Source organism: Seriola dumerili, unplaced genomic scaffold (assembly GCF_002260705.1).
Source record: "Seriola dumerili isolate Sdu_G_001 unplaced genomic scaffold, Sdu_1.0 BDQW01000290.1, whole genome shotgun sequence".
In the NCBI taxonomy this organism is placed as follows: Eukaryota; Metazoa; Chordata; class Actinopteri; order Carangiformes; family Carangidae; genus Seriola; species Seriola dumerili.
Window position 1 is genome coordinate 1,841,914 of NW_019174545.1, and position 26,498 is coordinate 1,868,411.

Sequence of the window (26,498 nt, forward strand, 5' to 3'; positions counted from 1 at the left end):
GCCCTTATTTCCTTTAATTTTACTCTGAGGCAGTCAGTTCTTGACTTTGCATAAGACATGGGTGCATTAGCCAGGTCCCCCCGGGGCACAATGTTTGGCACTGCATGGATTATCCTGACTGAATGAAGACTTCAAAATATCTTGAAAAGCCATGATGTGTGAATATTTCCAAGGCAATAAAGAATGCAATTTTTGGCTACAAAATGGATCACTGCAATGGTCATTGCGTAACACGTCTCATTACCGCAACTACAAAAATAACAGCAAGGCCAGTCTATTTGTACAGCAACTTTAAACAACAAAGCAGTTGCTTTGCATAAAACATGAATGACATTAAGACAAGATAAAAGAAACATCACATGATGTTAGAAGTAATACGTAAATAGGATATTAAAAGTAAAACAGACAATAAGATAAAAATTAACGAAGATTGAATAAAACCGAATAAACAGGACAACGAACATTACAAGTGCAGTTGCAATGCAAGTTCATATGAATGAACAACAGAATGAAGCAGTGCAAACAGTTGTAAAATAACTAAGTATTGGAGCAGACCTCAAGTTCTCTGGGGGACTTTGGGTCACATTTTGACATAATGAAAATCTTATATTTGGAGAAAGTCAACATTAAGTGACAGGATATGGTAAAATTTAAATTTAAATTTCTTATGTTCAGATCTCACTCCCAGCAAGATGCAAACCAGTGAGTCCATCAGGAGTAGAACACACCACACAACTCTTCTCCAGCACACCACGCTTCTTCTTCACATCTTGGGCTATCTTGACTTAATCCGGGTGGTATCTGAGGATGTTATACAGTTCATTAATTAGTCACATGTTTGATAAATTAACAGAGATGCCAACTATACAAAACAACATTATCAAAACCCTTTTCTACAAAAAATACTATTTACAAAAGATCATTATAGTTAAAATAAATATTGCAAAGGTTAGGGTTAGTAGAATAAAAATTACCATAAATACAAGATAATCATCTTTATTCTTCATCAAATGCAGTCTTTCATCATACCAATGGAAGAGAGAGGTAAAAAAGTTTGTATGAATATATGTGTGGGTTACAGGGAGAGATGGATGTGTTTTCTTCAGTCTCAGATGGTTACATGGGTTTTGAAAAGGTTTCAGGTTCTGAGTTGAAAGACATGATGACAGCTTACAGCAGAGAATAATTATTTTTAAGTTGTTTACTAAGAATAACTTCACAGTAGAATATATGCAGGTGGAGAGGATCTGTGTGTGCGGGTATGTTGCTGTGTGCGCGCAGGTGTGTGTGTGTCTGTCATGTGTGTCTAAAGCCCTGGGGGGTGAGTGTGTCCGGCCTGCTGCTCTCATGTTCACTGGTAATGTTAAGTCAGACCTGCTGCAGGAGAGACATGTCAAGATCAATACACAGTGACCTCCTCTGCTTTCAGCTCCTCTCCCCTTCACCATCCACTCTTTTTCCTCTCATCCTCCCATCTGTCCTTCTCCTCTTTCCCCTCTCTCATCTTCCCATTCCTCCCCCTCCTGCTCTCTCCCTCACCCCTGCTTATTCTCTGCTCCACTTTCAGCTTCATATTTACCCCTCTGACCACCTTTTCGCACTTTCTATTTTTACATCTCTCATCTATATCTTCTTTCTCCCTCCCTCCCCTCTATCTCTCTGCTTCTCCCTCTTCCTTCTCTGTGACACATCATGTATAATTAAAGGAGATCACTGTTCTTCATGAGGCCAACATCAGTCAGCTGTCAGCGATGCGCTACACCATGAGTGTGCATATATGTGTGCACATGTATGTGTGTGTGTGTGTGTTGGGAGGGTGGGGTAACCATGGCTCACTTGCATGAAAGATTTAAACGCTGCTACTGAGCCAAAGTTCTGCAATTACGGACATTAATTCTCCTTACTTAGCAAGAAATTACTGCTTGGCACCAAAAATAGCTTGCAATAACTTGAACTTTTGAAAGCTTGAAATATATCCTGCTGATTGTGCTGTTTCTATTCTTGTGCAGGTTACCTTATCAATACATCACTAATACACACTGTTAAAAGATGCATATGGACGCTGATATTGTTTTACACTGCATTTGCCTTTTACTCGGTCAAGGAGAGGTTTGATTGCGTGTAGCTGGGGTGGTGCTGGTGTTTTACTTACTAGCTTTTTTTGTGGGTGGCTGTGTACATGAGTGTGTGTGTGTGTGTGTGTGTGTGTGTGTTGTGTGTGTCTGTGTGTGTGTGTGTGTGTGCGTGCATGTGTGAGCAATGCTGAGGCAGTGCTGTTGTTTCAGCCGGTAGGCATTCTTTGGAGCAAGTTATAAATAGTATCAGTTTTCTATTCTTATCCCACTTGCCGGCGCCTCTTTGATGCTGCTCCGAAGATGACTAAAGAGAAATAATCTTTTTTCTGACTTGTGCTTGCAACTGAGAGGAGGCACAGAGAGATGAGACGGCAGGATAGAAGAGAGGGAGGGAGGGACGGAAACATCAAACGAAAATGGGTAAGGGGGAAAGAAAGAGAGATGGCTGATAAGACAAAATATAGGATGACATGGTGGGTCGCAATGGCTGCGAGAATGACGGCAACAAATCACCAGGGTGTGGGAAGGAACAGGAGAGGAAACGAGGTGGAGCGGCTGCAGAAAAGAAAACAGATTAAGCAGATTAAAACATGAAACAGATTTGAAATGAGACTGGCAGAGCAGGCAGATTTTGAAAGAGGGAAGACAAGGTGGAGACAAGAGGGAAAGGTAAACTAGAATTTACAAAGAGTGAAAAATAGAGACCTCAAAAAAAAAAAAAGGACAATGGGACAAACAATGAGCAGCAGACAACAGAAAGTAAAAGCGGGAAAGACAAAGGTAGGTCAGAGGTCACACACGGAGCTGATTGATATTCACTGTCTTTCTCAGGGACACTTCAGCATCAGATCATCTATTTGAAGGACAGACTCCTCTGCACAAATATTACAAGTAGCCTGTTTATCTTATTGTTGCAATGAATGCATGTAGGAATGTGTTTATAGAACGTACAGTACATGGTGCTTTGTTATATTTTAAATAATTCATACGTCAGTCGTGACATTTGCATTTGCTCCCACCACTTACCTTGTCTAGAATTTGGCTATTTTTGTAAAAACCCTCTGCGGGAAAGAAATTATTAGCCAAGTTATTTACTGTTTCATCTGATCATCTCTCTTCCCCAGCAGAGAGCAGGAAAGAAGAAAAAGCGAAACATATATTTTTCAAACATGGTGTAAAAAAATGCTCTGACAGTTCATGTGTTAAAAACAAACAAAAACATATTACGAAAAAGCTGAAGAGGATGTGACAGTGCAATAAAGCAATAAGAACTGAGGGTGACATCAGCAATTGAGCACAGACTCCCAGTAGTTTATAGTTTTAGTCCTTTTGGGGATTTTTTATAGTCCCCCCCTTTTTTTAATCGCTGCATAATTTTACCTTGGTAGTGGAGTATCATTCATCATAACATCTGGATCATGTTGTTGGAGACGCTGACAATCGTCTTGTATTGAGAGTTGTTAATCAGCTTGTTGGGTTACTTCTGTTACAGCTTCTGATGCCAGTTTAACATAATTACATTCATTTGAATTTACTTTACTTCACTCTGAATCAAAACTGCCTTACAGGGAGTCCTGGGTACATAAATAAATAAAAACAAACAACAAAACGATTAAAACATATCAACCAGCAGCAATCTACACAGTTATGTTCATATGCGTTTATAGTAACCGCATAAACCCAGCTGTATTACATGTTGCTTGCTGGTGCATTTTGCTAATTTGTTTTTAATTGAAACAGATATCTTTGTTCAAATACCAGTTCAACCACATCGGTATTTATGTTGTATTTATATTGTGTATGCATTTGTAACATAAATAGATAAATGGAAAGCTGTAGGTATGTGATGCCATCTGCGAAGCAGAACATTATATAAAGTGCAGGATGTTCCTTGTGTTTGTGTGACAATATCATCATCATTATTGTGTGAGTGTGCATATGTGTTGCATTAACCCCTTTACTGGTGGCGAGCACACAGCATCGCTAATTGCGTCAAACTGTTAGAAAAAAGCGAGTGAGGCAGGGGCAAGCACATGCAGACAGAGGAACACTCATTTCTGCCAAAAACATGCAAATAAGCAAAACAAACAGACCATTCACACGTTCAGGCTCACCCTCTCCTTTTTACACACACACTCTCTCTTTTCTCTGTCATGGATTGTTTGTTTGAGTGCCTCAAAATTTTGAACAACCTGCGGTGCAAAGATAAGACAGCTGCTTCAGTGCACCCACCATGTGCACACACACTCAGTACAGCAGCCCTTTGGCTACAGTCATGCCATCACCATCACACATCACACTATCCTGCCACCCTGTGAGTTAGTGTCCGGCTGTACATTGAGTGAGTGTGATGAAGATCCATTATAATAGAAACTGGTTCTGCTCCATATATATTGATAATTAATGGCTCTACCTCTAAGCTTATCAGGCTGTGTGCCGAGCCATGAACGTGAGGTGTGTGTAGGTGCATGTGACATGTTTTATGTTGTGTGTTCATTTGTGCATGCCTGTGTGTGTGTGTGTGTGTGTGCGCATGTGTGTGTATTGCTGCAGCATTGCAGGTGATGATAAGGTAATTGGTTTGTCTCCTTCCACTTGGGGACAAGGTCACAGTCACTGTGGGAAGCATTATCTGCTTAATATATAAATCATTTGAATGATAAGATTACTAGTGTATGTATATTTTTAAAAATTATTATTNGTGTGTGTGTGTGTGTGTGTGTGTGTGTGTGTGTGTGTGTGTGTGTGTGCGCATGTGCATGTGCATGTGTGCATGTGTGTGTATTGCTGCAGCATTGCAGGTGATGATAAGGTAATTGGTTTGTCTCCTTCCACTTGGGGACAAGGTCACAGTCACTGTGGGAAGCATTATCTGCTTAATATATAAATCATTTGAATGATAAGATTACTAGTGTATGTATATTTTTAAAAATTATTATTATATTATATTATATATAATTATTATTTAAAAGATTATATCACTGCAGATTTGTGTTTCGTAAATCTATAGTGACATAATCTCTCTGAACTTTATCCCGTGTAAACAAATAATGATGACAAACATCAACATTTGCTAAGGTAATGAGTACTGATCAGCTGAAAGTGAAGTATCTGAGGTTAACTGTAGTTAATTAGCTGTGCTTCACAAGTTAAAACTGTTTGCACACAACATTTAAAAAAAAGCACAAGAACAACAACATAAACTGAAACTTTTTTTTTTTTTTTTTGCGCAAACCCGCAGCTTTATGAGGCTGTATGTAGCAAATGTTAAAACTAGCTTGCTAGCATACTCACACCGACGATGCTTACATGTTGGTGTTCAGCTGGTATAATGTTTACCATGTTCATCCTCTTAGTTTAGGATGTTGGCATGCTATCATTTGCTAATTATCATTATATAAGAAAAGTACATCTGAGGCTGATGGGAATTAGTTTTGCAGGAATTTGGTTATAAACCAGAGTACTTGATATATTAAATGTTACCCAGTGATAGTAAGAGGATCACCAACATTATTGGTACAATTCATCCTCAGGAGAACATGAATGTCTGTACCAAATTTCATGGCAGTCGATCAGATGACATTTTTTGAGATATTTAACTCAAAACCACAAATATAAACCTCATGGTGGTACTAGACAAAAAAAGGGGATCACCAAAGTCATTATGATTCATCCTCTGGAGATAATGAATGTCTGGGCAAAATTTCACGGCAATCCATCCTGGAGTTGTTGAGATATTTCAGTCTGGACCAAAGTAGTGGACTGACCGACATATCAGCACTGACATCCCTAGAAGCTGAGATCACTTGAAAACATGATGATGATGGCTAAAAATGTCCCATGAATTAGTTAACTTTATAGTCATAAGGTTAACTACTCTAAAGTTGATTAGATATAGGAATATCTAGGCTCTTTTTCTGCCTATGGTACACTGATGATAAAGGAAGTCCCTCCATATGCCAAGTCTGTAGCTCCAGGCTAGAGTCCATTACTGTTGTGGGTCAGTGGTTGAAGAGGTTAAACCTAACACACTCTGTAATGCAGCTCCAGAGATCAATACTTCACTGGAACTGTGTGGGTTTCATTCTGATATATGACATCCCGCCTTGTGTCTTCACACTGCTTACCTCAGTTTTTCCTTTCAGATATTAAACAGAATGGATTTACAAATCAAACGTATGTGTGATGATGGGAGGCTATTACAGAGAGGGCTGGTGGTGGTGAGGTCAAGCGTCTCTTTCCAAAGGTTTCTCCCCTTAATATAAACTGGATGTGTTCCATAATTCAGCTCCTAGACTGGAAGTGTTTGATCCTCTGCTTCTCTCTTCCAATCTTGTAGTCAGTGTAGCCTCAGAGGATGATGTGTATTTGCATCCTGACTCAGTAGCTTACTTTAAAAATCTTTTTAAATATATAACTATCATAGCATTAAAATGATCAGAAATAGCCTTTTAAAACCAGTGACCGACTGGTGAATCAGTCATTACAAACTCATGCCGTGCAGCCAAACATTGTTTAAACTTCATAAATTCTTGTGGAGATGCGGGAGCTTCCAAATATACAGAATATGTCAAACTGGAATTTGTGGAAATGTGGATCATATCTATGGAAAGTGGCATTTGGCAGAAATTATGCAGCCATAAAAATTATTCTTGGGTTTGAAATATTTCTGCCAGAGTAAACAATATCATGTAGCTTCATTGAAAAGCTGGAACAAGCCAGATTACATTCAGACAGTGTGGAATAAGATGACTTTTGTAAACTTAAAGCCACTTAAGGGGAATAAAAAAAAAGGAAAACTGGACGCTAATAGGATAGAAAGTTAATATATTTGAAGAAGATACACAATAGTGCGTTTCTGCATCCCACGGAATAGAAAGAGAAGAGCTTTTAACTTAGGTCCTCTCCTCCTCTTTCATCCTCTGCATTGCTTTTCCCACACCCCGCGTCCAGCACATTGATTTGTCTCTCTTGCATCCTGGTCAAGCCTCTGGATCGATCCATTTGTTGGCTCGGGGGCTCGAGTTCTGGGTGGTAAACACAATCTGGCTTTAGAAATATTGGCACTGTTAATAATAGGAGAACAATGTTGTCACACATGGACAAAAGCCTGCTTACACACTCATCCTAATTGGCAAATAAATCAGCAAATTGGTCCACTAGTGTCTTAAATCTCCATTTCCCTAAAGAGTAGCAGCAGTGACAACGGAGAAAAGCCATGAATTAATGTAGCATTTGTCTTAACGGCAACGTCTAGGCATTTAAATTGGTTTGTGTGGAGGTAAAGAAGGGCATATCATTATCTTTTAAGTCCCACTACTCTCTTTCTCTGTGTCCTCTCCTTCACCCCCCCCCCCCCCCCCCCCCCCCCCCCCCCCCACCCCACCCCCCACACCANCACACACACACACACACACACACACACACACACACACACACCCTGTGTGAGCAGATAGGAGCATGTGTTGGTTTCTTCACTGGGGAATCACAGGAATTTAATGCTCTTTCTCCTCACTGCATTTCAGCCAATTAGGTATGCCGTGTCATGAAAAGAAACCCGTCGAAGTCGATAAGGACCAGTCATAATTGAGCTGGCATGCATATTAATTAAACAACAAACGGTGTTTAACTGGGCCAGGGCACCCAGGGTCCTAGCGCTTGACTGGTAGTGGTTGTAAAGTCAGGAGATGTTTATGATTTTTAGGTCAGGCGTGAGAGCAAGTCATACACAGGCTTCAAACCGCAACAATGGGTATTTTATTATCGGGTCGTATGTGTGTATGTGAGTTGTTTTAATGTTAAAGATACAGCACTCAAGATTTTCTTTTTAAAGGTTACTTTAAACATTTTTCATATCAGTGGATAACAGATTTGGCTTAGTTTGATCTAGTCCCTGTTTGTTCCTCCCATCTAATGTCACTGCATTGGAGTCACAGAGCCAAGCAACCATTTTTCAGGAAGATAAATCCCTGGCAATCTGCTGGTTGTTTAACAACACACACCACAGTTTGAAGGTATTTCCATAATCCTCAAAGACTCTCCTGTTCATGTGGACGAAAGAAATATTTTGTCAGCTGCGTGATAAAAAAGATTATTACCCATTTCCAAAGTTGCAAATTCTTTTTTTAATCAAAAGATGGTAGCTTGAAATAACATGATAAACGTTCATTCTCCATTTGTATGATCAGTTTTTTTTACCTGTTATTTTCCATTATTATTCTCCACAATTTTATACTACGCTACTACTACTACACAAAAACACAGCTGTAGGGACAAAACAAGCATGTAGATGTGTCATTTCCAAGCAGGAATTACCACGTGTTCAGACAGAATGGGAGACGCATTTTAGAGGCGGTGTAATTAAATACAAAGTCAATGGAAAGACACGATTGGATACAAACGTGTCTGGGGTGTCGCAAACTGAGACGAAGATGTGACCATGTAGGTTGAAAATGTTGCAGCTTGTGTTTTATGACTTGATACTTGATAAACATACAGAGATGAGAGGACAAAGCAGAGAGAATGGGTTGAAGAAACAGACAGAGCTGGTGTTTGAAGTCACTAGTCACTGCACATGAATAGTCAATGGCAAAATTGGATATTTTGGGAAACAAATACATCATCAATGTACGTTATACGTTCAGTATCAACATATTTGCAACTTGCCAAATACGTTGACAGCATTTCCTCATTATGTTAATAGAAAACGTAATCTGGTCAGCATTATGTTTCCTTCAAAACGTGTTCACTGTTGCACATCAGTTGTCATTTCTAGGAGACAGGGTTGGGCCATCACACAGGGGCTGAGCTGAACACTTGGCCAGAGATTCATCTTTCAGAAAAAGAAATTTAATACAATGAGGCACGAAGAGAGGCACGAAGTGGGACCATGAATCTTCAATCCGCAATTGTTATGGCAGTGTGCAGTATATGGAGGTCAAAACTTATTTGATGTCAGAGTTTAACAGACATTTAAAAAAAAAAATTCAGAATAGATGTAGGAATAAATAATTGACTGTATGTGTGCTTTTATACTCTGCATGCTGATGGTTTTCTATTTTTTCCTTCGAGTTCTTGTTTGGTTGGACTGCGCCTGGACTCGGCCCGGCTCTAAGGAGGTTGCTTTATCGAGAAAAAAAAAAAAAAAAAAATGGTAGAGGATGGATAGACACACTCGAACGCACACACACGTCAAAGTGCACTTTGCTTCTGCTAAACTGAATATACTCTACACTGAGGCTCTATTTAAAGTGTGTGCATGTGTCTGTGTGTTCAAGCGAGACAGAGAGAAGAGCACTTTGCCGTCATTAGGTTAGATCATGTAGAGACAGGATGACCAGGTTAATTTTTAATGCCCAGCCTTTGGATATATAAAATATGTATTCAGCCCTTGTTGGACATGACATAGACTCTTTATATCTCTCTTCCTCACTCTGTCTCTTCCTCTCTGCCTCACTCATCTTAGTGAGTCTTTCAATCTCTCTCTTATTCACTCTTTTTTTTTTTTTTTAGCTCTGTCTTTGCCGACTCTCTCTTTCAGCCTCTCGGTGTGTTTGGCCCTGCTTCACTCTCTGTCTGGACCGCTCTCTCTTCTCTCTTGGCATCAGTTCGCCTCTCCTCTCCCGACGAGTGTCTGCCCTGAGAACCAGACAGAGAAAAGGTGTTGTTTGATGATCTGGCTAGAAATGGCTTGCAGCGTGGCTGTTTTCATTGTCTTTCTTCTATTTTTCTCCTCCCTCTGTGTATGTTTCTGTCTGTTTGCTCTTCAGATTTAACAGCTTAGTACCACTGTTGTCAGGGATCATCCGAAAATCCTAAAGAGATGTAGACAGACGCACACAAACACACACACACACACACACACACACACACACACAGGAACACACACTTAATTTGCAGCTCACTTGTGTCATAGTGATATAACAGTAAACCTGAACCAGCCAATAGGGACATGCTGTCTCAGAAATCACTTACAGCTGATTGTTGCCAAGGTGATGTAACAAAGGTCACAGTGGACATCCACCTAACTGTGCCGTTCATGTTTTTAAAAACAGTGTACGGCAAGTTACTTGTGTTTAGATTACTGAACTAATTTCTCAGTAGCAAAAGTAATTAGTTACATTACATTACTTCTGCGATTTAATGCAGCTCCACTGGATTCAGAACATTATGATTTAAAATGCCACTGATATTTTACAAAAATCGGCTCAATATATGTTTGTTCCCTCCAGATGCTGCCGCCTTCATCAGATGAAGTTTGCAGATTCTTAAATGTTATCAGCTTCCCTTTTGGCACAGGGTTTAAATCTGAAACATTGCCAAACAGGCGCTTTTGCTTTGACACCAAGTCCTCTGCCATTGTCTTGTCGGTCAACTCTCCTCTCGTCACGTGACAAGACTTTGTCCAACATAGCCCGGTATGTGATGTCACTCTGTACACTCCCTGTTTCAGGCCTTATGGGGGGAATTGAAATGTTTTTTGTTTTTCTTAACTGTTATCTGGCAGCTGATCTCCCAAACAACCAAAGTAACAGAGCATCAGGGACTATGAGGTTATGAATTTAAAATTGTAATTGTGAACTGTAGTCCCTATTTCCTGAAAAAGTAATCTTTTTTTCTTTTTTATTCTGAAATTAAAAAAAAAAAAACACAACATAAATATAGCCTGCTGATATGGGGACAGTGCTGTGCTGTTTGTGTCTGACAGTCGACAGTAAAAATGGATGAACAACTGGGAATGTTGGTTAATTAAATATTGATATGATAATGTGCGCTGTGTGGTGTGCTTATGTGACTAGCCCATATATGAAGTCCTTCTGTGTATTGTGTACAGGGAACTTCTTTTATTTTTAATTTTTCTTCATTGTTTAGTGACTTGACCTAAAATTGTTGGTTACTTTACAGTTGTGTGTCTATTATGCAGTTTGTGAACATGTTTTGTGTTTGCTCTGCTTTTGTTGTTAACAAAAAGCAGCTGTTGTATTGCAGACAGTTAAGCCACTATTTCTACTCAGTGTGTTGTCTGTCTTTTTTTACCGTTGTTGAGTTGTTGCTGTGACATTTGCAGGAAATATCTTGCTTTTTGTGGCTGTTCTATCAACATCTACAGTATACTGCAATTACTGCACATAACAGATTGTTTACTGAGAAATGGGGCATGACTCATGGAGACATTTATGTAAAAGGTTGCCTCGGCGAGAGATTGCAATGTTTACCAAACGAAACATATGCCCAGGAACTAATGTTTGTATAAAATAAAGTGAGATGACTGACTGGACGTGAATGGTGACTGATACACAGGCCACCTCAGCAACTGAACATGGTCGTTAGGTGTCGATTTCAGAATCTCTCTCTTCTTCTTTTAATGAATTTAAAGGCTTTAGATGCTGTGTGACTCATGCTTCAGGGTTTATACTAAATGTACATAATCATCTTACGATTTCTCTGACTTTAAGGAAAGTCATTTTGGAAATGTCTTTTTCTCCTTTCCTCAAACAGGGGTCACATGTAATATTCAACACCAACTGGTAGGCTAAAAAGTTGCAGGAAGTCAGTTGGAGGTTAAACAACCTAAAAGCAAACCTCAGATCTCATCTCAATCAGGAGAAATCGATTAAAAGTAAATAACAGTATTTATTGAGATTGGTATCAATTACGTCTTCATTAAACATAGACTTATGAAGACAGAAGAGAGGAGAGGGAATCTAGATGCTGTTGGAGGTGGAGAAAAACCAGCAGGTGGAAGGTGGAAACTCTCAGAAAAATCTCCCCAAACATCCTGGAGATGGTGAAGCTGTGGGTTGCACAGTAGTAGGTCAGAAAGACATGATGACAGGATTTCAATGAGAGGCATCCAAAGATAAGTTGATTCAAGGAATGCTATCAGACAGATGTGGTGATGTAGGAATTTGTGAATGAACGTGTAGGAAAGCAGAAGTAATGGAGGAAAGTAGACAGAAAAGAAAGTAGAAATACTGAAGGCAGAATGTGAGAGAAAGGATCTTCCTCATCTTTCTCCAAAGCTCCACTTAAGATATTAATTTCTTTTCTGAACTCAAACTGGGTATGAGTGTTGCTTTCACTGACCAAAGTGCTCTTACTTACTTACTTACCTACTCTAAAAGCTGAATTTTCTCACAGATAAGCTTAAGCCTGAACAAAGAGGCCATCTGAGGGTCACAGCCTCAGATGTGACAAACTGCCTATCAAGGCAGGAGTGCTGGATGTGTCTTTCTGCTACGACCATTCCACTACACTTACCCTGGTCTGTATCAGCTGTAAATGTCCGCACACAGAATTAACGAACAAAGCTAATGACTTAAGGTAATGTCCTTAGCTTGCTTGCCGAATAAGACCGAAACATAGCAGCCATTGCTGATGTGGCATCGCTTCGACAAAAGAGAAATCAGCAGGGATGTTGGGCGCATCTCAACCTCATTCTCACCCATTTTCAACTCTAGAGAGAAGTGAGAAGCTGTTAGCAGAAAACATGAAGCACCTTGAGTACAAAAGAAGTGTGATACTTCACTATCAAAAAAAAAAAAAAATCAGGACAGGGGCCACCTGCAGTTTATATTGTGCTAAGGACAAACCACTCATGATAAGACGTTGTTAATTCAGTTAAATATACAAGAGGTAATCAGTTTCCATGGAGACTGTGTTGATTTTATGGCATAGCCTACTAACATTAATGCTGATTGGCAGTTTTACACATTGTTTTACTGAAAAGATGTGACCAAAGAGAGGTGTGTGTGTGTGTGTGTGTGTATGTGTGTGTGTGTGTGTGTGTGTGTGTGTGTGTGTGTGTACATTTGCATGTGTCCCCTGTGGTGAGTAAATCACAACAAGGGCAAATGGACGATTTCCTACTGAATCAATCAGTCCTGCTTAACTGAGCACAGAATCCACCTCCATCAGCAGGTTATAGAGCAGTCACACACAGACACACAGACACACACACACACACACACACACACACACACACACACACACACACACACACACACAATCAAGACGTGAGGGGGTTTCTCTGAATGGTAATGGTAATGAAAATGGCAATCTGATGCATATTGACAGCTTAAGTTCAATAGGTTGAAAAGTGGGTATATATATGTATGTGGTGTGATATGTACACATGTGTGTGTGTATCATTAAATTAACTACACAACATCCAGCCATATGCGTTTACTTTTACATATATGCATGTCAAATCACAGCTTACGCACATGCTTGTGCTAAGCTCAGTGTATGAGAATCCTTGTTCCCATCAGTATGTGATGAGTGGATATTGACTGAGGAACAGGTAATAAATGTAAAGTGATCATTGATCTCTCAGTGTCTGCTCTGGGTTTATGAACTGCATATGGACTGTATTTACTGGTATGTAAGGAGGCTGAGTGTGGAATATGACCAGAAATATCATCACCAAGAGACCTAAATGTTGCTGCTGTATTTTTTTCCATTAACATGTCTCACCCTGATAAAACCATGTGTGCATCACAGAAATATTACCCAAGAGGGGGTTGTTCTCTGTGATTATGGCACAGAGATGCAGCTGGGAGTTTTATGGGTTTTATCGGCCAGGTTGGAAAGATTGCTGAGATGAGGTACCTGACTAATCACAAAATAACTTCCTGGACTGATGTTTTATTTCTTTACAGAGAGACACCAAAGGCCAGTTCCTGTTGGACCATGTGTGTAACCACTACAACCTACTCGAGAAAGACTACTTTGGTATTCGATATGTGGACCCCGAGAAACAGAGGGTAACTATTACACACAGACAACAACCAAAAGCAGCAGGGATCTAATATTTTCGTCGGGATTGATCTGTCAATTATATGTTTTTTTTTTTTTTAATTATTTCAATAATCATTTGGTGTATACAATGTGGGACAAAAAGTGAAAAAAGCCCATCACAATTTCACAGAGCTCAGACTGCTTCTTTTGTCAGTCCAACAGTCCAAAACCCACAGATACTGAATTTAAAATGATATAAAGATATAACAGAGAGAAAAAAAAAACAAATCCTCTCAGTGAAGAAGCTTGAATGAGCAATTATTTTTGTTAATTACACAGTTAATTAAACAATTAACCAAACTGCTGACAAATGATTTTGTTTTGATTGACTAATCAATCAATCGACTAATTCTTTCAGCACTGGAGCTCGAAGACTCCAGTCTGATGATTTTATGTATTTTCCATGTTTGGTTGGACTGGGTGTTCATTAGATATTTCAGTGAAAGTGAAATATCAAAATGAGTAGAAGCTTTTGCAGACCTGTGCAAACATCTTTCCTCTCTGCGTATTCTGTATCATTCCCCTACGTTGTTTTACCTCTCATGGCAAAAGCTACCCGTCAGCGTATAAATGATGTTTTACAGTTCACACGAATTTGACCCCAGCAAGTTCTACATGGCTGTTCTACATGGCTGCACATAATCACAGTAGGAGAGCAAAAATAAAGAAACTGATAGTCACACCTACTAACAGGAAACAGCTCTGCTGAGTCAGCATTGCCAAAATGTGAATGTTGGATATTAGTCAGGAGGCAGTCAGTACATTACATTACAGGTTCAAGTGACGAATAACATCAAGATCAGTTTCCATATTTCAAACAGCCCACACACAGAAGGGACCAGACGCTTTGTCTGAACAGAAGCTCGGTTGGCCTCTACTGTAGCTCTATTTGAAAAGCAACAGAATAACACAACAGCAAGAGGTGTTACAACACAAAACTAAAAGCCACAAGTACAAAAGAGTGCAGTAAAGAAAAAGCAAGTTTGTATACGGCGTGGACTTTAAGCACAAATCTAAAAATCACCCAGTAGCGTCAGTATAGTTGGATCTTTATATGCTGCATGTATAATGAGAAAACATACATAAAAAGAAATGAATGCAATGATGCATTTAAATACATGGAATTTTCTGATGTGATTTGTTTGCTATGCTCTGTTGCCTCACAGTGCTGAGTTTTGATGTGTCATTCAGTTATTCATGAAGAACATGACGAGAGTTTTGATGTGTGAACTCACTGGAGCTCAATGGAATTCCAACATATTGTTTTTAACTGATCTGCTCTTACAAATCAACACCCTTACGGGTAATGCATGTCTTTTTATTTCCTCCCTGCTATCTCTCTTGCTCTCTTTCTCTCAGCACTGGCTGGAGCCCAATAAGCCCGTGGTGAGGCAGATGAAGTGTAAGTGTCCCTTCCGCTCCTTTTTGTTTGTCTGTGTTTTTGCATCAGTGTTCATCTATACAAGAATGAGCAGTGTGAAATGCATGTGCATGTGTGTTTGCGTTCACAGTATTGTGTTTATATTTGTGTGTGTGTTTGTTTATGCCTTGCATGCAGGCCTGGATTTGTCTCCTGAGGGCCATATTCAGTATGAGTGGGTCAAGCTGTACAACAAACAGACAACCCCACAGGGGCTCTAACAGGGTCATGGCAGCACACACGCAACAGTGTTAATGCCGCTGGATATACAAAGAATTAAAAAAAATGTTGTAACAGACAAATGGCCTTTAGGAAATGTATCCATATACCTTTTTCTAGGGTCTTATCATCCACTATTTCCCCAGGACACACTGCTCACATTACCATTTGCCATGAGTAGTGACAGAGGCAGACAATGTCAGACAGGAACTTTTTCTCAGAAACCCCACAGGGAAATGGGAAATAAACAGAGACACAATAAAGACAGACAGAGTGACAAAAACAGGGTTTCTCAGAAACACAACAAACAGCTAGAGAGACAAGTGTCCAAAAAAATGAAACAAACTAACACACCAAGTAGAATATGTAGATGTGGTAGGGGAGCGCAATCTTAAGATAAAGAACTCAACTGTCAACTTTATGTGCAGGTTAACTTGTAACAAGTTTCATGGAACAAGTAGCACCGGAGGGAAGTTAACACTGAGTCATGAGCCTATGCAGCTACACACAGCAACATACTGAAGTTTCCCTGGCCATCATAAATGAAAGGATACAGATTTTATGTCTCCTCTCCAGTGGTGTTTCTCTATTTTAGCTGGGACCTTGAGTCCTCTTGCATCAGACTCACATGTGTTGGTTCATTTGTGTTGCCATGAATAGTTTTTTATTTATCAGTTAAAGTCAAAGTCAAAGAGAAAAAAAACTACATCAAATCAGTATTTGGTGTGACCACCCTTTGCCTTTAAAAGAGCACCAGCTCTCCTCGGTACACTTAAGGAGCTTAAGGAGAACTTGCCTCAGTTGTTCTGTGGTTGTAGGCCGTCTCAGTGTCTTCTGTCTCTTCATGTAATCCCAGACTGACTCATGATGTTGAGATCAGGGCTCAGTGGGGAACTTTCTTTCCCCTCTTGTTGCACCCGTCTTCTTTACATTCTGCAGCCAGTCAATAAGAAAATGACAACCGTCAGACTGTGACACAAGTAATGAAACATTTCAGCACTTGCAGTGACTGACCAATGGAGTTTCTAAAATGACAATGTGAGGTCACTTTATTCTGGAAGCAAATATTTTATTCTCTTCCTGGAAAGGAGTGACTGAAGGGACGAGGGAGGATTATTCTGCCTTTGCTTCATGAGAGGGGGAGAGAAAATCATAAAGCAAACATTTTATGAAGAATCCAGTGCACCCTGGTTTCCACCTCTTGTTTTTCTATTTGGTCTTTCATTCTAACAGACGGATTTCTAAAAAAATCGTTGCTGATGCTGCAAAATTACAGAGTGTGATCAGCAAAAATAAACTCATGAAAAATAAGACAGGCCTGAAAGTAAAAGTAAAATTTATTACTAAGAAATTTCAATATTTTGGGGCATTCTTCTTGTCATCCTTCCTACCCTGTTATATTTCTGTCTTTGTAATTATCTTCCTCTCTGTCTCACTCTTCTCTCCTCCTTCTCTCTCTCTCTCTCTTGCTCTCTCTCTCTCTCTTCATGTCTCTGTCTGAAGTTCACCCACCCTTTTAATGACTGTCCTGTTCTTTCTGTCCTGTTATAAATTAATAAAGGAGCTATTAGCGGTGAATTCTGCTTCATCAGAACATGTGTGAGAGGACAGGAGGGCGGAGGCTGAAGAGATCAGTGAAAATAGAGATGGAGGAAGAGAAAATGCGAGGAAAATAGTGATAAAGGGGGCTTGTGTGGGGGGCTAATTCAGAGGGGACAGAGAACAGACAGTGACAGATAACGTAGCTAAAGAAAAAAGTCAGATCATGGAAGAAAAGCGGGAATAAAGCGGAGACCGGAGAGACAGTTTGAGAAGAGAGGAGCTGACAGAGAGTGAAAGAAAGAAAACGAGATGAGAGAGAGGGAATGGAGGAGGAGTGTTGAATAGATCTGAGTCGTACTGACACATCAGTTCTCCCTGTGGCTGGATTTCTCTCAAATTAGGATGTGTGGCTGGTGTTTTATTTTGTCTTTGTGCTTGCCAGCTTACGTGTACACACGTCACATTTGCCCATGTGTGTATGCGTGTGCGTGCGTGCATGTGTGCGTGTGTGTGTGTGTGTGTGTATACACTTTTGCCAATTCACTTTCTCTGAAATGTTTTCAAAAAAAGCATCTTGGTCCCTTAAGCCTGAGCAAATAAGCAGCTCATGTTCTTTGGGAGCAGGTGGGAGGATTGCGTCTTTTATATTGCTCAACATGTATTATGTAGATGTGTGCTGTTTTCCATAGCTAGATAATACAGCAGAGGTTTCCCGCTATTAAAGACTGGTGAGGGCACGTTGTAAAGATTTCTGGTCCAAAGCAAGATGATGCTCAGGCCTCTTCCTCCTCTTATGCCTTGTGCTTTTTTTTTCCTCCACTGTCTCTTTAGCTAAGTTCATCCTTGATGCCCACTTTACAATATCACATAAATTTGCATCTTATTGTAGCATCTCCAAATAAGATCCCTGTGTTTACAATCAAAACAACTCACATGTAAGCGTGTTTGCTATGAGCGGCGTGAATACAAATGAGTCTCACATTATTCCAACATTTGTTCCCCTTTTCTTTGCTGTACCCAGCACTGGTGAGTGACCCCTGTGATAATTCATAATTACCCCTCCATCTGAGTTTCTGAGACGTTTTCCCAAAGACCCTTCTATTACCTTTTTTTGCTCCCACAGTTTTGGGAGGACATGAAAACTGTGAAATACATTAGGTATCCTGCATTTACAAAAATACTGTTATGTATTTCATTTATTTATTCTTTCCTCTAAAATCCCCAGTTGTTACTTGTTATTGTTACTCCCTTTTTCCCTATGGTCGTGTTTTCTTTGACTACATATAAGTACATGTAGGAAGCATTAAGTATTTTATTGGTACCTGATTCACGATTGTATTATAAAGTATTTTCGAAATAATAATTGAAGCTGGAGGAGAAGTTGGTCTTGAACACCTCAGTCTGGTGTCGGAGCAGTGGGAGGAGCCTATAATGACAAACATGAGTATTTTCTGATTTTCTGATGCCGATATGACAACACTTATCAGTGCCTTCTTACGGTGAACTGTCACAAATGATGGGTACAAAATTGGCTTAGGCAGAAAAAAGTCTTGGTTAGTGTGACAAAAAAAACAGTGTTGGTATTAAAGGAGTCTCTAGTAACAGTCATGTTTTGACAAACAAGAATTAAGGTTGTATCAGGTGTTTGAACAACAAACAGCAGACTCTCAGAAAAGTCTCATAAAGTCAGTTTAACTTTAAGCTTCATAAATTGTATTTTGTGAGATATGTGATACCCCAGGAGAAGTTTAAACTATTGTTGTCGTTTGATCTGATCCCCACAGCCTATTATTGACTGTGTGTGTGTGTGTGTGTGTGTGTGTGTGTATGTGTGTGTGTATGTGTGTGTGTGTGCATTTGTGGGTGCGGATATGTATGTGTGTGTACAGGCTTGTGTGTTTTTTCTGGTTAGTAGGTATATGTGTGTTACTGTGCATATTTTAATATTGTAAGTTCAAATCCTCTCCTGCAGCATATCGATGCGCGCGCGCACACACACACCCACACACACACACACACACACACACACACACCGTCAGCAATGAAATACTTCAGGCCTAAGATCAAAGGAAACGACAGACCCCAGTTCAATTGAGGCCCTTTGTGTGCGTGTGTCTGTGTGTGTGTATATGTGTGTGCGTGTGAGTGTGTGATGAGTAATTACTGTAATTATCAAATGACTAATCAGTATTAGAAGCATACTGTGATTTCTTTTTTTGTCTCCAACTTCTTTTTCTCTTCAGTTTTACATAATCCTCATTGCGCTGCTCCCTTTCTCTCTCCTCCTCTTTTCCATTCTCCTCTCTCCCTCCCTCTCTGCCCTCATTTATCTCAACTTTCCCTCATTTTTCAGTTCTTCTACAAATGACTCTCTGTCTCCAACTCTCTCTTTAAACTTTCCTCACTGTCTCCTGATTTCTGCTGTCTCTTCACCTTTTCTTCTCACGCTCGTGTCTCTTGTCTTCAGCAGCTCAGCAGCCGTACACCATGTGCTTCCGGGTGAAGTTTTATCCCCACGAGCCAATGAAAATCAAGGAGGAGCTTACCAGGTATAAACCAACACAGACAACGGGTGGTTTATGATTGATGCAAATAACCAAGAGCAGCTGTATTACATTTATATAAACTAGGATCTTGACTAAAGTAGTCAGTAGCTTGATAGAAGTTTAAAATCTCATTATGGAATGGTTCAAAAGTAATCCCAGAGAGTGGTTAATAGTCTCCAGGACCTTTGGTTGGTTTGCTAACATTATCTGAGAACTACATTATGTTTTTTTTTGTCATAACAGTAAAGAAATAAAAGGCCTCTGACACATAATGCCTACTCTAATCCTGATTGTCTTACTGTTCATTTTCACCATATTCATCAGACAAACAGATTCTTTCTAAATAGATTGAGAAATACAATATATTTTAATCTGTTTGTGCAATTGATTGCACAGCAACTTTTGGCAACTTTGGCAATTTCCAACAATTTATTTATCCAGTGCATGAATTACAGTGTTTCAGCTTATTGTAACATGGCCGCTAGCTATCCTCTCCACACCCTTTTTCAACAAAAGTAGACTTTGTGATATATTGTGTTGCAAATACATATTCACTTCATTAAGATAACTTTTGTTTGGTATGTAATAATAAAATATATTTCTGTTATAATAACTTTGCTGTAGTCCAACTTGTGGACTAACTGACAGTTTATACAAAGTTTATAATAACTTTACTCTCTCAGACACACACACACACACACACACACACCTTCTCTCAGGCATAGTGATAATTAGGGAAGCTCACTCAGCAGGGACTATGTTTTCATGCTCTCCATCCCATCTGAACTGCCATGTCTCAACATCTCTGCTTCTCTCTATCGATCCCCATCTCTCTCTTCCCTTCTTGCTTCCTCTCTCTCTTCATCCATTACAGCTCGCTCCACTCTTTCTCTCCATAATTTCATCCCTAAGGTATCCCCTCCTTCCCTTCTGTTGGTCTCTCTCTGTCCTCTTTCTTCCTCCCCCGTCACCACAGCTCCCTCTCCTCCCTCAGGTGTCTCTCCACATCTCTCAGCTCACATTGGCATATCTCCCTGTTCTCCTCAACTTTTATTACTTCAAGGTGTTTTTGTACATCATCAAGGTTATTAAAACTTTATTCTCCTTTCCCCCGTTTCCCAGCTTCCTGCTTTCTTGAGTTTTCTTTCCGTTTCTGTTATGTATTTGTGCATTTTTCATTCTCCTGCCTATTTCAACAGTTTGTGAGGACTGCATTTTTATGTTGTCCTTGAGTCCATTTCTGTTCATTAGAGTTAATCTCAGAGTCTTCAAAGGACACCATTACACTGGCAATCTACTGATGAGATAGGAGTGGACATGGAAGTTAAAGTTAGTTTGGAAAGTTGTGAAGTGATGAAATCAGAGTCCTCAATATCAACTTTTTTTGGGAGCAATTTTCATTTCTTTTCATCATCAAAATCCAAAAACTTTTATGCTAATTTGTGTGTGATGTATGTGTCCAGTTTGTAGGATGTTATTTGAAGCCTTTGAAGGCTATTTTCCTCCTCAAGCCCCCCCCCCCCAAAAAAAAAAAAAAAAAAATATCACAAGAGATAAAAAAACAACAACAAAAAACAAAACAAAAACAAAAAAAGATGCATAGGAATCACATAAATTTTTAGGTGATTCAGCACCTCACAGTTTTCACCTCACAGATTAGTGCAGTCTGTCATGCAGGAGATAGTAGTTCAAGGCTCATCACACACTTGAAAACTACGTTTTTGTTTTCATTAACCACAACCATCTTTCCTAACCAGACCATAGTTTCCAAAAACTTAGTGGAGTCTCTCTTTCAGTGGAATTTACCTCAGTTCAGCTTTAAAAGTGTTCTGCATGGATGTAATCTCCTCTGTGATCCCACAGTGTGCAGTCAAAGCACTGCTGACCTATATAAAAATTAAGTAGTGCAATAAATATTAATATGAATAATAAACCACCAAATGGGAGACGTTTTTTTTTTCAAAGTAAGGGGTGGGGATATGAAATACATTTTAGACTCAGCCTTTTGTAGTCAATATTGCAGATGACTCTGTATATACTCATTGATTAAAAACAACACAGCGACACAGAGGAGTTATATGAAGGGCAGACTGTTGCATAAAACAAGAAGCATGTAAAAGATACTGTAAGATTGAGACAAGAGTTCAGGGAAGACAACATAAGATGAGAGGGCAGAGAGAGGAGAAAGCTCAGCATGCGACAAAGAAGAAAATAAAGAAGGACAAAATTAAACACAACTGAGAAGGTCAGGCGGCTGCAGACTGACTATAAATAAAACTATTTAGCTGCAGCTTTTCGCTCCATTCAATCTTTCATGCTTTCCTCCTGCTGCTTCTTTCACTCGAGTTCAAAAACAAGTTTAATGAGTGAGTTGACTCAGAGATGTCATCTCCTCTGGAAACTATCTGTATCCATGGCAACAGTTTCAGCACCACTGTCGTTTCTTGTTTCCTTGGTAACACGAGACAAGTCAGTATGTCAGCAGCATGCCTAAACTAGCCTCCATTGAAGTTGTTTCCATAGTAACTACAGTACCAGTCTCTGCTACAAGGTAGTTGTTTCCATGGCAATACTCTTGTTTTTGTAGCAACACAGACGGATCATTATGTTATCAAGGACTGTGGTTGTAATGGCTTTATAAATTTTATCCTTTATACCCATATGTGGAATATTTAATGTGAAGATGATGAGAAGATCATGATGATGAGACAACAGCACTCCTTATTTATAATGGAATAATTTATAATGTCACTGTGTGTTATGTCACATAATAACAGATAATTTTACAAAACTTAGCAGCCTTAGTGTAAAGCAATTAAATTCTCAATTTGAGAAAGAAACGTAAAAAACATTTTGGTTAAGTAGTATTGTCAGTTTTTCTTCTTATCTGTGTGTGTGTGTGTGTGTGTGTGTGTGTGTCCAGGTATCTCCTGTACCTCCAGTTGAAGAGAGATATCTACCATGGTCGTCTCCTCTGTCCTTTTGCTGAAGCTGCATATCTGGGAGCCTGCATCGTACAGGGTGAGACCTGATGACAACTAGTGAATTTGGTATAGAGTTCTTGACAGTGAATCTACTGGTGATTTAGAATGGTACTGTTGAATCCTTAAATTTAATTGTTAAGATTTACACATGGATATAAGCAGCAGCTTGACAGTTTTTTTAATATAAATATATATTATACATATATATATATATATATATATGCATAATTTTGCTGCACTTTGAACATTGTGTTTGCAGTGGTTGATGACAGGACATAAATGACCCTGGCAGATTCATAACCACTTGTATCACAGTTTTCAGTACTGTCATTTTAATTCAAACTTTCAATCCATTTTATCACCCTGTGTTTTCAGTAACTGATATATACGTTCTTACTATAAATCTCTTGGCCAACATGTTTACTTCAGTATTTAGACTTCACATGGCTTTTTCAATCTACTCAGCGGTGAAGCTGCCATTTTTTGCAGGAACACCCACAGAAAACTCAACTCTGACAGTCATGCCATCTCAGTTATAGATCAAGTTTGGATTACCCATCTATTTGTAAATCCATCGCTACGCTTTTGTGTAGACTCCTTTTTTATAGTGACAACTATTTTAACTGTTAAACTGAGTTGAACTGTTTAAACTTAAGTTATGTGTTAGTTAGTAGACTTGTTAGGAAACATCTGTAGTGGTGCCCAACCAAACATAACACTGTTGGGGCATGCATATTTGGAGAAATATGTGTTTTGATATGCAAATCTAACCAGCAGTCTAATGCTTTTAGCATTTAGCATTTTTTCATTTTAGGTGTATTGTGTTAATTTTGTGAAATGTTATTTAAAATGTCATCCAGTTTACACTACATCATTATTAAACAGCATGAACTGATATATCATCCAGTTACAGGATGTAAATATTTAGTGACAACTAGTGTTAATTTCTATGTAACAATCAGCTTGTTCTAACACTTCTGTTATAACCAGGCTAAGTCTGAACAGAGAGCATCAAACTAACTCTAACAATCAAACAAATCCCTCCATTTGTCTGGTCTCTGCCTCATTAACTGGCTGCCTTTCAAGTCACCAGACTGCTGTTGTAATCCTACACTTTAAAACACCACAGGATGTACAGTATATGGACTGGGAAAAGGAACAAGAAAGGATTTTTTCTTCAGTTAATTAGCAGTAACAGTTTAATGTTGAATCAGAGTGCGGAGCCACTGGCTTTCATATGGATTAAGAAAAGAATTAACTGAGCTGTATCATATAAATGAGCCCTTCTTGCTGATACACAAATCGCCGAACTGCGCTAACACTCTGTGATTGGCTCACATCCCCAGAGAGCACAGTGTAACTGGCTGAGTTATCTCGACCCAGAGTGTGTCTGCAGCGTATCATTGGCTGCTCTGATTAACAAGGGCAGGTCCCGGTCCCACTCTGTCGGGGTGTTGATTATAGAGCCGGAGAATAGGTTGAGGATTACTGTTTAATTAAACTCCAGCTTAGTTTCTGATTTAACCTTTATTATGACTATTAATTAAGAATGGATTTAAGAGAGAAATTAGTGACTGTTTGGACTTTGTACTTGATTCAGTAAGGAATTAATTATCTGTTATGGTTATCTGGCTCAGATGCTTATGAGTATATACCCCAGTGGAAATAAAAATACAATGAAAAAGATCTCTCTTAAACCTACAAATCAGATGTTAAAGGAATAGTATGACATTTTGGTAAATGTTCTTGTTCTGTTGGAGAGTTTAGGGAGTATACACATTTTCTAAAATGTTTATGTTATGTTCTTACTAAAGGCAGTTCGGACCCCAGAGCAGATTCAAGCACAGAACAACCAGTAGTGTATAAACCAAAAGTTATTTAATGGAAATCAGAGTGGGAGAGAGCTCCGGGGGGAATGCTGGGGGGTTGAGGAATCCGGGTTGATGCAGGAGGAGTGTGGAGGTGGTTGCCTGGTGTGGAGCAGGTGAGTGGTCTGAGTGGGAGCAGCAGGGGGCAAGCAGCAGCACTGGAGATCTGAAGGCAGAGAGAGACACCAGCGAAGAATAATCCAAAAGAACGAGTAGTAAGTAATCACAATTTAAGATGAGCAGCTTTAATGGCCTGGAGCGTTACCACATGGATAGCAGAATAATCTGGCGATGAGTGTGTGGAGAGCCAGGGTTCTTATAGAGAGCTTGATGATTGATGGGGAAACAGGTAGCCAGTGCTGCGCCACGCCCCTGCTGAGAAGCAAACACATACACACACACAGAAAAAAAGGGGAGGAGACACAGGGGAAGACAGGCAGGGAAAGACACAGGAAACACTGGGAAAACTCCTGCCGTCACAGAGGGGCTGTGACAGTTTAACCTGTTCCACATTGATATCTCCCTCTTCTTACAGCTGAGCTCGGGGATTATGACCCAGAGGAGCACCCATCAGACTACATCAGTGACTTCAAGCTGTTCCCTAAACAATCCCTCAAACTGGAGAGGAAGATTATGGAAATACACAAGAACGAGCTCAGGTAAAAGACGTGTGTGTGTGTGTGTGTGTGTGTGTGTGTGTGTGTGTGTGTGTGTTTGTATGGTGGGCTTGTTTGCTGTCTGGAGCAGCATCGTTGTTATCACGTTACTGTTTGATGTCAGTGACAGCGTGGATGCTCGCTCTTGTGATCTGTGCTTTCAAAACAATCTGCGGAGACAGTTCTCTACTCTGCACACAATGAAACGCTTTCTGTCGTTCTGGCTAGAGACGAAATTGGATGATACCCAGAGATTTGTGGTTGATTGCAAAGCAGAGGGTATTTCAGTTTAGATTTAGTTGAAAGTGAACGAAAGCTGATATTAAATGACCTGAAAAATTGCATCCTTCTGTGTCCTTCTGCATGTTTATCAGAGCCCCTGCTTTTGAGTCACCTGAAAATTGTCCTGACACAATAAATATCTATAAACCCTGGCATGTTTCAGTGCTTCTTTCCAACAAGAAACTACAGTTGAATAGGGTAGATTTTACCTAGATATCACCAAGCAACTTCCCCAGCTGATTACTTACATTATAACATTTTTTTCTATTGCATTTTGCATTATTTCTGAAATTTTAATGTGCAAATGAAACATTATCTAATTAAATATTTATAAGCTTTCATACATTTCCGGAACCGAAATCTGAACATTGGACAAAGCCAGGTTCAAAATTGTATCACTCCATAAATCTACAGTCAAGAAAATTACATTTTCTCCATGTTTTTAGGAATAAGATATTATATAACTGTGGCTATGGCTGATGTGAACAAACCCCTCTTTAGAAACTTTCAGACAACAGAATGGAGAAAGGCTGGTGTATGTACAGTATGTGCTACTGTGGAGATTTCTGGCCTTTAAAGATATGGATAGTAAAATTCCATAGATTTTTATTGAAAACCACTTTTTATAGATACAATATCTGATACAAAGGAAATGATCATGTTTGAATCTGGCAACATTGTGCAGGTGAGAGAGAACTTTCCAGCGATACCCCTGATGCAGACAACGTGCAGTATTGTATGTGAGTTTGGTGAGTTTAAGAGAAATCTATAGATGCAAACAGACAACGAGTAGCGAAATACACACCCAAATTTGTATTTTGAACATTTTCTTCCCAGTAGTCTGAAAGAAGACATGTTATGGAAGCAAAATAGCCCAAAATCTCAAGTTTTAGCAGTGCATGAAAAAAAGATGTTTTTGCCTGCTGTGTCTGGCCTTATTATTAACATGTCTGAACCTTGTTTGAGGAAAGAAATTGGCTGTGGAATAAAAATGCAATATGAGGAAAAGGAGATTAACGCACACAGAGGTTTCTGCATTAATATAATAATGACAGTCAAAAAGATAAAAATATGTCAGAATTGATGGCCCATTCAAAGTCCTAAGTC

At 39.4% G+C, this 26,498-nt stretch overlaps 1 protein-coding gene across 1 annotated transcript in view; it reads left to right on the forward strand.

The window, feature by feature from the left end:
• frmd3 (FERM domain containing 3) overlaps positions 1-26,498 on the forward strand; it is a 56,775-nt gene that overhangs the window by 3,103 nt on the left and 27,174 nt on the right. Inside the window, exons 2-6 of the mRNA XM_022757690.1 lie at positions 13,736-13,840; positions 15,234-15,276; positions 19,526-19,604; positions 22,525-22,622; positions 24,989-25,112. Coding sequence (XP_022613411.1) covers positions 13,736-13,840; positions 15,234-15,276; positions 19,526-19,604; positions 22,525-22,622; positions 24,989-25,112 — 449 coding nt within the window. The remainder of the gene's footprint in view (positions 1-13,735; positions 13,841-15,233; positions 15,277-19,525; positions 19,605-22,524; positions 22,623-24,988; positions 25,113-26,498) is intronic.